The 12,356-nt window shown below is 52.9% G+C and overlaps 1 protein-coding gene across 2 annotated transcripts in view; it reads left to right on the forward strand.

The window, feature by feature from the left end:
- CTIF (cap binding complex dependent translation initiation factor) overlaps positions 1–12,356 on the forward strand; it is a 249,813-nt gene that overhangs the window by 64,637 nt on the left and 172,820 nt on the right. For both annotated transcript variants that reach the window (XM_037034004.1, XM_037034011.1), the window contains exon 3: positions 10,308–10,379. In XM_037034004.1, the coding sequence (XP_036889899.1) occupies positions 10,308–10,379 (72 nt within the window). The remainder of the gene's footprint in view (positions 1–10,307; positions 10,380–12,356) is intronic.

Genomic DNA, 12,356 nt, shown 5'->3' on the forward strand with positions numbered 1-12,356 from the left:
ACCTAGGGAGGAGGCAGTGCAGTAACTGGGGATAGAAGGGCTGGGTGTGAGTATGGGAATTCAGGGGGAAGAGGAGAGATCGAGGCAGGGGTCCCGGGACTGAGAGGCAGGGCATGGGAACCAGCTCAAGGACAGGGACATGCCCAAGAAAGGAGGAGCCCTCTGCTAGAGAGGGGGGCAGTGATCCGGAGAACCGTCTTCAAGTGGTGTGGGAAGTAGAGATCTTATCCGATGACATGCTCATTTATTTGTATAATTTCCTCTCTTGGTTTAAACTACCTCGATGATCGTGCAGTTAGCACTATCATGGCCTGGATTGGAAGTGGGAGGGCCTTCAGACTAGTTTTAGAAATTTCCGAGAGAAATGAACGTCCCTGGGTTGTCTCGGGCAGGAAGGGGAGGAACCAACCCCTGCCACCTCCCATAAGCTTCCTGGGGTTGACGCCCCAGGTGCAGGCCCCACCGACAGGTGGTGGGTGGCTGATGTGTGCTGCCCGCCTCCCCCACTGGTGGCCTCCAGCCGGGCGTCTTTCAAAGGTTCTTCCAGGTGAAATGGGCTCTCACAGGATGAAGGTCCGAGGAAGTCAGGCAGCTTCACCCCAGGGGAACACTTTGTGAATTTGTTTCCAGAGCAGCCACTGAGGGGATCATTTTGAAAGAAGGGGCCTGCCCAGTGCCTTTGACCCTAAGCCCTCAGCAGGAAGAGCAGGCAGGGAAGTGCCTTTAGTCTGGGCCCTGCCCTGCCAGCCCTGCTCCTGGAACGGGCTGGGCCTGACCATGCTCCAACAACCACACCTGTAGGGGCTTTGCAGCAGGTACTGGTTGTGAAGCAGAGTATGAAAACTGGACCCCTGGTAACATCTCGATGCATTCCTACAACCTCCCGAGTTTTCTGAAGTTCCCTGGGAGAACACAAACACCGGGCAGGTCCACCTGCGTGCTGCTCGCCAAGGAGCGACATTTCGATCCTGATCCCACCACCCCCTCCCTGTCCCACAGACCCCCACAAACACCCACAGACCCCCACAGACCAGCTGGGTTCAGGCTCCGGAGGAGGGAACAGCTGGGGACCACCCGAAGCGAGGCCGAGGTTAGGAGTATCTACATAGCACCCTTCTGCTGACACAGCCTTCCGGGAAATCTTTCTGCTAAAGCACTTTTGATTGTTTTTTGTTTAATCTGATGGCTATTTTAAATGGAAGCCAAAAACAAAGAACAAAAATAACCCAGGGAGAGTCCCCGTCTGCCTGTCTGCGGTCTTTTAATGTTTCTGGAAGAGGAAAATTGTTAAGAATCTTGGAAACCTTGAGAAAGCTTGAGGGAGTGGACAAGTATGTTGTTCTTCAGTTGGTGAGGTCATCGGTTTAGGGTCCGAGAGATGACAGCTGACACTCAGGAAAAAAGTACCTTGGACGGGCGTGTTCTCCCTGCCCCTCCCCCAGAACTAATGAGAAAGATGGATGGATGAAAGGGAGGGAGGGAGGGATGGGAGAAAGGAAAGAAGGGTGGGGAGAAGAGGGTACCAGACTGGATGGGAAGGGGAGGGGAGGGGAGGGAAGAAGTGAGTTTTCATTTCTCTGGATGAATAACCAAGAGAATGTCTGCCCTAGGTTTCCCAGCGCTTCCAGGGTACCGCGTGTTAAATCACACCACTCCCCCGCCCAGACGTGTTTCCAGAATGCCTGCCCTCCCGTGGATTTCAGACCCCCAAAGGCATATCCTGGAAGCTCTCCTCACTCTGTGCGTGGGAGTGGGGGGTTTGTAGCCCCACTGGCAGGAGGAAAGACGGACACAGAAATGGGAACTAGCCAAACCGCACTTTGGCGAGGGCTGGTCTGGGCCCTGGTGCTTCCTCGCCCCTTCCCCGCCTACTTCAGGTTCCCTCCTGGCTACAGGCTGTCGGGTGGTTAATGCAGTTTCCCCTGTAGAATGAGAATTAGGCTCCAAGTCTCACTGACCACTGACCTTTTGTGGAAGAGATTCAGGTGTCGTAAGCGGGGAAAGCGTGGCACTTCGGATGTTAGCAGGTGGATCATCCCCGGGCTTTCAGTCAGTATCCACAGCTCTGGCCGCAGGTGGGAATTGCTCGGGAAGTTGGACACGCCCCACCCCCCTCAGAATTCAGCTGAGTGGGGAGGGGCTGGGGCATTGCGTTCTTATCAGCCACCATGTGACACTGATATCCGATGAGGGGACCACCACCACCACAGGTGGGGCACACTGCCTCCCCTCTCTTGGAAGGACAGAAGTAGGGGCATGGTAAAGAACAGACAAATCTAATGAAGGCATATTTTCCAATCACTGCTTGTTAATGGGTCACACGAAGAGCCAGTGAGAGTCCTTTTTGACGCCGTCAGGCACTCGGAAGTCCTGGGTTTTGTTGCGAATGCAAAGTGGCCTTTCAGAGAGAGAGGCCGCCCTGCAGATGGGGAGGCTGGGGTACAGTTAGACTGGCGTGATGTCTCTCTCTCACCGTGGTTTTCTCCTCTCTCTCACTGTGCCTTTCCAGTGCTCTGTTCCCTCATGCCCCTCTTGTCCTGTCCCTTCATTTCCACCTGCCTTCGGACCTTTCTCCCCGGCCATCCTTGCCCCAAGGAGGAAGCACTGAATGGCGGACCAGCCCTGAAAGGCTGGGCAGAAGTGCGTGCGAGGGCAGCCGTGGGTGGCTGAGCGTGGGGGACTTAGTTTATTTTCCCCTTATTTTAAAACACACTTTAGTTTTACTCAAACAAGAACTATAGGCTTACGTTCTCATGGTCCAAATATTAAATATTCAAATATTCAAATATTACCAATAAATCCTCCCTCGGCGACTGCCTCCTGCCACGGCCTTACCCTACCTCGCAGAAGTTGACCTCCTCATCTTTTTGACGGTTTTACCAACATTCGTATTGTATGACTTATAGAAATATATTATTTCAAAATGACCACCTATAGCCAGTGAGTACGTCATTCAATAACAGGCATTTTCACCGAGCTGTGTGCCCCGGGGGGGCGGCCTTGCAGGCCTGTGTGTCCACCCCATTCTGTCTGCGAGCTGCATGGTCGCCCACTGCGGATGTCCCATAGCCGGACCACCCCCTGTGGGTTGGCGTTCAGGTGACGTCCCAAGTTCCCCCTGGAAATTCAAGGGACTTCGGTGAAGACTGTCGAGGGTGCCGTTTCCATAGGTAGATGCTGAGAGAGGGAGGCATTCCAACCACTATTGCCAAGTTGCTCCCCAAAATGACCATTCTTTAGTCATACTGCCACCGCTAACTGGGGACGAATGGTCTCTGGCCATTTCAATTTGCATTTTCTTGGTGAGGTTAACCCCTTTTAAATCTGATTACGAGTTATTTTTTATGGGTTGCATTTTTATTTTACTTTTAAAGCAACGTTTGGAATAACAGACAGAAAACAGAAAAAGAAGTTCACTGTAACTTTATGACAGAAACTAACATATTCTTTGTGTATAATTTTTTCTCTATGTACCTTTCAGCAAGTTGAGGTTCTAGCATGCACATTGTTTTTAGCTTGCTTGTTTATTTGACATGAGCTCCTCGACCTTATTTGGTGGGTTTGACATGCAGCACAGTTGTTTAAATCTGCCCTTTTTCTGCCCGTGGCTTTTGTCTAAATAGCGGAATCTAATAAGAGCTAACACTTACTTATTCAGGCTCTGGTGTAGGCTCTGGGACCAAGTGATGGGCAGAATGGACCATGGTCCATGTCCTCCCAGCCTTTACTCTCTGGTGGGAAGGATGGATGAGAGACACAGACCGACGAGCTAGGATGCTGGGGGTGAGGGGCTGGGCTGAGTGCTGGGCTGTCCCAGAAGGCTTACTTGGGAAAAGACTTCCGAGCAAACATTTGGGGGAAGATACGAGAGAGAGGCCACTGGGAAGGGGTTCCAGGCCAAGGAAATGTCGAGAGCACAGATCATGTCCCTCTCCTGGGGGCCAGTCTTCTGGGAGCAAAGTGGGCAAGGGGGAAGGTCGCAGAAGACCTGGGCCTGCAGGGCCTCGCTGGCCCTGGTGAAGACTCGGGCCTTTTCTCTGGGGAGACAGGGAGACGCTGGAGGGTTCTCAGCAGAGGAGGGATGTGGAGTGACCGCTTAAAGACCAGGAAGCCGTTCAGTTGGTCCAGGCGAGAGGTGGCGGTGGCTTGGAGCAGCCTGGTCACTGCTGAGGCGCTAAGGAGTGGTCAGATTCTCATTGCACTTTGAAGGTACAGGTGACCTGATTTCCTAATGAACGACCCTGAGGATTTTAGCACGAGTGTAAAGAAGTGTAGATGTCCCCAAAATGAGTTCTGGGAGTCCCTGAAAGAGCAGCGCTGGGGAGCAAAGGGCAGGAGTTCAGTTTGGGGCGTGAGAGAGACGTTTGTCTGGTTTGATTTGTCTGAGATACGATTCCCCTTTATCCCTAAACGCTTCAGGGTGTATCCCCTAAGAACAGGGTCATTCTCTTACATGATCGCAGCACAAAAAAGAAACATTGGTACAATACTATTATTTATAAAAAGGAATTCTAGGTTTCTCAGAAAATTAAACTTGGAGTCACCACGTGATCCCGCAGTTCTCCTTCTGGGTCTATCCCCAAAGGACTTGAAAGCAAAGGCCCGAAGGTGCTTGCCCGGCCATGTTCCTAGCACGGTGACTCACAATAGCCAGGCGGTGGAAACAACCCGAATCTGCTGGCGAACAAATGGATAAACAAAATTCCTCTTATGCGAAGTGAAATAAACCAGACACAGAAGGACAAGTGCTGTATGATCACTTTTCTTTGGGGCACTAGAAGAGTCAAGTTCATGGAGAATGAGAACAGAATGGTGGTTACTAGGAGCTGGGTGGGGGGATGGGGAGTTACTCTTCGCTTCAGCAAAGCTGCAGTTTGGGAGGCTGAGTAGATTCTGGAGACCGCTGGTGGGGAGGGGTGCACAGCAGTGTAAATGGGCTCAACGCCATGGAATCGTGCATTTAAAAATCATTAAAATGCTAAATTTTCTGTTATATACATTTTACCACACCTGAAACAAAATAAGATCTGGTTCAGTGTCTGTCCAAGACCGCAAATTGCTTTTAGTGTGTGACGGGTTTTTTTGGCTTTTTGAATTAATACCTAGTTTTGCCTCTTTTTGGCTGTGTGACCCTGGGTCAGTTACTTACCCATGCTGTGCCTCAAATCCCATATTTGCAAACTGGGGATAATAAGCATGCCTAGGTATCTGAGGAATAAGTGTCAATATATGTCAATAAATGTAACGGGCTTAGAACGGTGCCTAGATTTAAATGAAATCCTTGTATCTCCTGGCAGTTACTCCTTCGTTGTACATTGTTGTACATGTTGCAAGTAGCTTCTCACTTGTCTTTAAATTTGTGCATGATTTCCTTTGTCCCGTAGAAGTTTTACTTTGATATAGTTTCAAACGTGTGTTTGGGATTTTAATCAGTGTGGACATGTGTGTATGGATCGCATGAGGCAGGCATGTGGGCGCTTCATCCTCACCTGCTCACTGGTCGTCCCACTCCTGTGTGTCTCCTTCCCCCGGATCGGAAACCTCCCCTCGTCACAGCCTAAGTCCCCATCTGTACATCTGTTTGCTTACGGAGGCAGCTTTAGCAGGGTCTCCTTTGTCTGGCCCCGTGTTGATTCAGCACTCCGAGTCGGCTCTGGCCACGGGTGCACTGTGATGTCTTTGGGGACCTGGAGGCCATGGAATGTGCAGGGCTTTGTCATCAGCACTTCAGCCTCCCCAGCTTTGGGCCTTTCTCCCCTCCCCCCATGCATGGCGACACCCCCACCCCCCCCACCAAGTCTGCTCCTAAAATCTTGTCCATCCTAGATGCACATCCCTGATAACAGGTTTTCACTCTTTTTCCCTGTGTGAAACATTCAAAGGTACCACTGAGAGCAGAGAACACTGGAATGAACATCTGCCTTGAGTACAGAATAAACACCTGTGCTCTCGTTACGGCATCTCAGCCCCATGCCATCTTTGTTTCAGCTTTTTAAAGAAAGAAAGAAATTAGCCATGGTAGAGGCCCAAAACCATGTGAATTTGATGTTCGTCGTTCCCATGTATAAAAATAAAAATTCCCCATTTTCCTGCCCCCTACTGTTCCATGACCTTTGTCAGAGAACCTCACCTCCCCGTCCCCCTCCACCCACCCCCCACCCCCCCAGGACTTGCTCCTTGCTGTAAACCTGTTTACCTTGAAGGAGGCATGCTCTGTGTGAAGGAATCAGGCTTGGGGGCAGGTGGAGGGGAGTGTTCCTGGCGGGGGGTGACTTCTCTCTACCCTGGAATCATCTCATAGAGCTAAGAACCCATTCAGGAGGGTCTTCGTCTAGAGATTTTCCTAGGCGGTGGCTCATAAAAATCTGAATTTTCTAGGCGGTGGGCTCAGGGTCAGGAGGTGGTAGCTACGGCCTCAGAAGAAGGAGAAAGCTGTGAGAGCCAAGCCCCAGCAGAGGCCAGGCAAGCTTTGGAACGGGGGAGGTAGAGCTCCCGAGGGCTGGCCTGGGAAGAAACACTCCTCTGTGGAGGTGATCCAGGCAGCTGCGGAGGAGGAGACAGGAGACGGACGATGTCCCTGGGGCTGCTGCTTGGCTGGTGGGTTGGAGGGGGAGGTCACAGAGGCACAGTGGGTGTGGCCTGCTGGGGTAAGGGTGACTCACACTGAATCCCTCCCTTGGGGTTCCCCGGGGAGTCAGGAAAGCTGCACACAATTGGACGGCACTCCCTTGTCTGACAGCCTGGTCTGGGGCCATGCCTGCACCCAGCCCTGGCTCGGTCTCTAGGGTGGGTTTCTGCAGACTTGAGCATCTTGCTTGCTTTCCTTGGTACCTGTCAGCCCCTTGCTCACTGCTAGTCTGTGCCACGCTCTCAGGTCCTCATTTCCATCTCTGCCCGCCCTACCGGTGGAACCCTGAATGGTGAATTCTAACCCCCTGACCTACTTCCCACAAGCCAGTTCAGCTAGCTTAACAGGGTGGTCCTTCTCTTCTGACCCAGGAAAAGTCTCTGACACCTTAGCCAGAAAGTCACGCTTGCTCTGATCTGCCAGGAAGCAGATCCACCCCAGGCCTGCTCTTCTTCAGGAATCCTGGCCTGCCCATCTTCCCTTCCCTGGGCCTGTGAAGGGAGGCCTTGCAGGTCCCACACTGAATGCACTCAGGAGACAGCTTCCGGCTGGTGGATGGGAGGTTAAGGGTGATTTGACCTCAAAGCCATCTCACGGAAGCATGGAACTGCTCTTAAAGAGCCAACTAGAGGGGTGAGGTCACCTGTGCCTGAGTGTGAAGCCTTGGCCCGCTCTGTGCATGCTTGTTCAGAGGAGCCATCCTGGCCCCCAGCCTCACCCCGCCAGGGGCCATGCTGACCCCAGGAGGCGCAGACACACTCGAGTCCCTGCTCTATGGGGCATCACATCAGCCCTGTGCAGCTGGGGTTGGAGCGTTTGTGACCCCTGCAGGCAGGAAGGACTCTCGTAGGACAGGATGGCAAGTGCATGCATGACCTAGTCCTCCATGGCCAGCAGTCACCATGGGCCTTGCTTGTCCCCAACCCTGTCAAACAGGCCCCAAACAGGAAGGGAGACACCACTCAAGTATATTAAGCAGAGGGATTGCTTTCCAGTAGTTTAAACATTGACAGAAAGAATCATATGCAAGGTGGGGCAAAAGTAGGTTTACAGTTGTGAGTACATGAAACACAGGGTTTATTCTTGTTTATTAATTATTATATTACTTTCCCTATGAACAGCTATTCATCTACTTTTCCTCCACCTTGTGTGTATATTACATGTACATGTATATAAACACACACTTATATGTGTTACTTTTTATGTTGAAATTATTTTAGACTTTGTAGCAAAGGTGCAAAATTAGCACAGGGTGTCCCCACGACGCTGTTGTCATCCACATCCCTCACTATGAGCTCCTTCCGAGACCTCAGCACAGTGACCAGAGTGAAGAAGTTAACACTGGTGCGACGGGACTTTATTTGGGACTTTACCAGCTGTTCTACTAATGTTTTTGTTTTATTCCGAGATCCCGATTTGCATGTGATTCGCATGTTCCCTTATTCTCCTCCAGTTTGTGAAAACTTTCTTGGTCTTTTCTTCTCTTCCACGACCTTGATACTTTTGAAGAGCGCAGATCACCTATTTTGGAAAATGTTCTTCAGTTTGCGTTGCCTGATGTTTTTGTCTTGATTAGATTGAGATTGTGTGTTTCGGGCAAGACACCCCAGAAGGAGTGCGCCCTTCTCAGTGCCTCATTTGGGGGAGTCCATGATTTGATATATTGTGTTACAGACCACGTTCTCCTCGGTGACTCAGTCCAGGTGGTGTCTGATGGATGTCTCGTTTCTCCTTCCCCTCCCCCATAATAAGTACAGTATCTTGAGGAGATGCTGTGAGACTGCACATATCCAGACAGATGGAGTTCAATCCAGGGAGTTGGTTGCAGATGATAGAAAATTTGAGAAGCTAATAACCGGGAGAGAAGCAACTGCAGAAGTCCTTTCCACCTCCAGCCCCGAGGCGCAAGGCAGGTGGTGGTGCTGCCAGAGCCAGGGTTCAGGTCATGCTACCTGAAGGCTACCTGGTGAGGCTACCTGGGGAGGGCTGGAGCCACGAAAGGGACCCAGTCACTGCTGGTAATGCCACCTGAGGCTGGGGGAGGGGAGGGCAGGGGAAGCGCCTTGGCTTCTCCCTTCTTCCCCCTCCCAGTGGCAGAACCCAGCTGACACAGGAGCCAAGGAGTCACAGTTGGCTGGGGTCAGCCCCCTGCCGGGCAGAGCAGGGATGGGCAAGAGTGGACGTGAGGGCCAGCAGTCCCTGGCCTGGCACGCCGCCACCTTTGCCCCTTTCCTCAGGCTGTGCTGCCCAACAGGGTAGCCACTAGCAGGAGCTTGGAGTGTGGCCGGTCAGAATTGGCACACGCTCTCTGTGGATCTCAAAAACTTAGTATAGAAAGAGGAGTGTAAAATATCTCAGTAATGCATTTTATGTTAACTACCTATTTACAATATTTTAAGATAAACAAAATATATTGAATTTAATTTGACCCTTTTAAATGTGACTGCTAAGTCATTTAAAATGACGCCTGTGCCTCCTATTGGTGGCTGTCATTGTACTTCCGTTGGATGGTGCTGCTCTGGGCCACACTTGTAGTGTGGCCTGTGTCACCAGCATTGTCATTAAATGTCTTTCCTGTACAAAGGTCATGGCCTTGGCCCACAGCAGGAGGGTGTGTCCAGCCAAGGTTTTACAAAACCGGGCCTTGAGCCATCCACACTCACTCCCAGTTTTGCCCAGGTGTGTCAGACAGAGAGAGACGGGGCTTTCCTACATTTCCGGTGTTACACAGGGTGTAGATCAAGGTCAGTGTTCAGCCATTCTAGCCTGCAAGACTAGCTAACATTTTACACGGTAACAAGCACACCACCATACCGCTGGGTAGCACCACGCGCAGGAAGAGCCCCGGGTCACCGCTACTCCATGTCTCTCCAGTGTGTTTATGGTTGATGACAGTCCTCATCCCAGCTGTGTAGAGTCACCCAGCACAGCTGTCCCCATGTTATAGATGGCAGAGGAGAACCTGGGAGGTCGAATGGGTATCAGCAGCTCTGAAACTTGGGGGGCATCACTTGGGAGCTTGTCAAAATGCTGGTGCTCAGGTCCTGCCCTCAAGGAGTCTGGTTCAGTGGGGGCAGAGTGGTCCAGGGACGCCGGTGTGGCAGGCTTTGGGGACTGTCATGCAGGTGGTTGTCAGGCCGCACTTTGGGGCACATCAGGCCTCTGCGCTCTCAGGGGTGAGCGGTGGCTCTGGGCTCTGATGGCCAGTCTGGGCTCCTCCCCAGTGCCAGGCAGTCCTGCCAGTCCCCAGGTGCATCGTCTTTCCGAGCTGAGCATACAGAAGACCCGCCCGCCCATGCTTCCCTGCCAGCTGTGGCCTTGACATTGTCGAGGGCGAGAAGCCTGGTCAGGTGATCAAACACGGTACCCAATGGTTTCAAAACTCACAATGACCCTTTGTCACAGCCAGTTGCCTTTGGAAAGTAGCAGGATCTCCATCACATCAGTGGGCCGGGTGAGGGGAAATGAGTTTGCCTTCCCTGAGTGGACACCAAAGGGCTGCCTCCATGTGGACTTTGGAGATGCCACCTTGGACCTGCTGGTGGGGAAGGATTTGCTACTGACGTGGCCGAGCTGGATTTTAGACCTGCAGGAGGACAGGGCCACGCCGGGGGTCCCGGGCCCAGTGAGGGTGAACCTGCGTGGCCTGCCGTCACTGACCGCTCCTTTCTCCCCACAGTGGACAGCGGACTGCAGCGAGCAGCTGGACGGCAGCTGCTCCTTCTCCCGAGGGCGCGCACCCCCGCAGCAGGTAGGGAAGCAGCTCTGTGCTCCATCTGGGCTGTCTCATCACATGCTGTGTGTGTCTGGGTTTCTGGGCTGGCCCAGGGTGCTCCTCTGGAGACCCTCCAGGTTCCCTGCGCACCCTCTGGTTGTCACTGTTCTTTCTGATACCTCCTCCCTGCCTGCAGGACACATTAGGATCAGAGGCCAAAAAGTATGGCTCTCCTGAGAAGCGGTGATGTGGAGAGAGCAGGGACTAGGAGAGGGAGGGTGGAGTCTATCCTCTGGAAAGTTCTCCCTGAGCACCCAGCCCACAATGAAGCCTTCCGCCCTAAGAACACAGATTCATAAGTTTTTTTTCAGTGGTACCATTATTTATAATAACAGACATCTGCTAACAAGCAAATGTCCACCGAGAGGAAAGTAGGACATCATTCACAGTGAAGTGAATGAGCTGGAGGCTCCACGCCAAACAATGATGATGGGTCCCACAGACAACGGGACGCCTAGGGCTTCAGTGCCAGTGGTGCTCTTTGGAGACTCTGCTGTAGCTGTGCAGAGGACCAGGGGGTGAGGTGTTAGGGACCTGTCCAGTTCCCTCGGCCAGCCAGCTGTCCTCGGACCAGGGGGCACCTGCATGAGTCACGTAGCCAGGAGGGAAGGAGGCAGTGGGTCTTCCAGAGTCATCTCTGGCACCCCTCAAGCTGAAGAAGCCATTTATCCGCACCTCCAGGTCAACCTCACACTGCCTCTCTCCAGAGAGATGAGAGAGCCGCACTGGGCTCCTATGATAACTTGCCCCTGGCCTCAGCGAGCTGACTGAGACCAGAGGACAGGCGGCTTGGCCTGAGTCTTGGTGTGGCCATACCCGCAGTGCCGTGTGAGGCCGCTCAGAGCCAGCACAGCTCAGCAGGCCTCCGAGTCATGGGTGTTTGCAGAAGGGATTCCTGCGGATTCCTCCACTGGGAGTGTTGCAGGGGCCTGGTGCCATGCTCAGGAACAGTGGTCCCCAACCTTTTTGGCACTGGGAACCAGTTTCATGGAAAACAGTTTTTCCATAGATTGGGGGTAGAGGGGAATGGGACCGGCACCAGTCCGACCCAGGGGTTGGGGACCCCTGCTCTGGAGGACCTGAAGCATGGTCCCTGCCTTCGGGAGCCCTGCTCCTTAGCGAGAAGGACAAAATAACGTGTGAAGAGTGCCCAGTGCAGGGCAGGAGATGCACTTTTCCAAAGGGTGGCCAGGCCTCAGGTATCCCAGAGTTTAGGAGCCTGGCCAGGCCCCAGCAGAGGAGGCGGGACTGAGCCGGACCTCCCAGATGGAAGGCCAAGGGTGGAACCTGTGTGCTGGACACCATACTGCACGGAGGCACAGGAGCTGGATTGAAGAGAGGTCTCCTGAGGCCGGGAGAACTTGGCTCAGTGATAAAAGGCCTGATATTCAGATGACTCAGTTAATTAGGGTACGAATGTAACAGAGTGATGTACACGAGACAGAAGGTTCTTCTCTCTCAGTACAACCTGGGTGGGTACACAGGGTTGGCATGGCACCCAACAGTGTCAGGACAAGTTCCTTGCTTCTTATTGTCTGCCATCCAGGGCATTGTCTTTGTCCCCATAGTCCATGATGGCTCGAATTCCAGTGCGGGCATCACTCTGGGCCTCTGGGTCGGAGGGTGGAATCCAAGCTGGTCAGCATTTCTTAAGTGGCTGCTTTACAAGGAAAGATCCACGTACCTGGCCGGTGGCAGCTGCCCCGCCCGCACTGTCCTGGAGTGGGTCTCATGGAGGGAGAACCAGGGAGCTGCCCACTGGTGAGTGCCTTTTGCAGGGCGCAGCTCTGATGGGACTCTGCTGGCCCATCTGTTCTTTAAGGCTACCTTCAACCTGGTCTGCCAGATGCAGGAGCACCGGACCAGCTCTCAGGGACAGCTGCCAGCCCATAAGCACACCTGCTGGCCTCATCCCTGGTCCCTCTCATCCAGGCAGACCCTCTCCCTATTTCA

Source organism: Sturnira hondurensis, unplaced genomic scaffold (assembly GCF_014824575.4).
Source record: "Sturnira hondurensis isolate 20B ecotype Veracruz unplaced genomic scaffold, ASM1482457v3 Scaffold0001872, whole genome shotgun sequence".
Lineage (NCBI taxonomy): Eukaryota > Metazoa > Chordata > Mammalia > Chiroptera > Phyllostomidae > Sturnira > Sturnira hondurensis.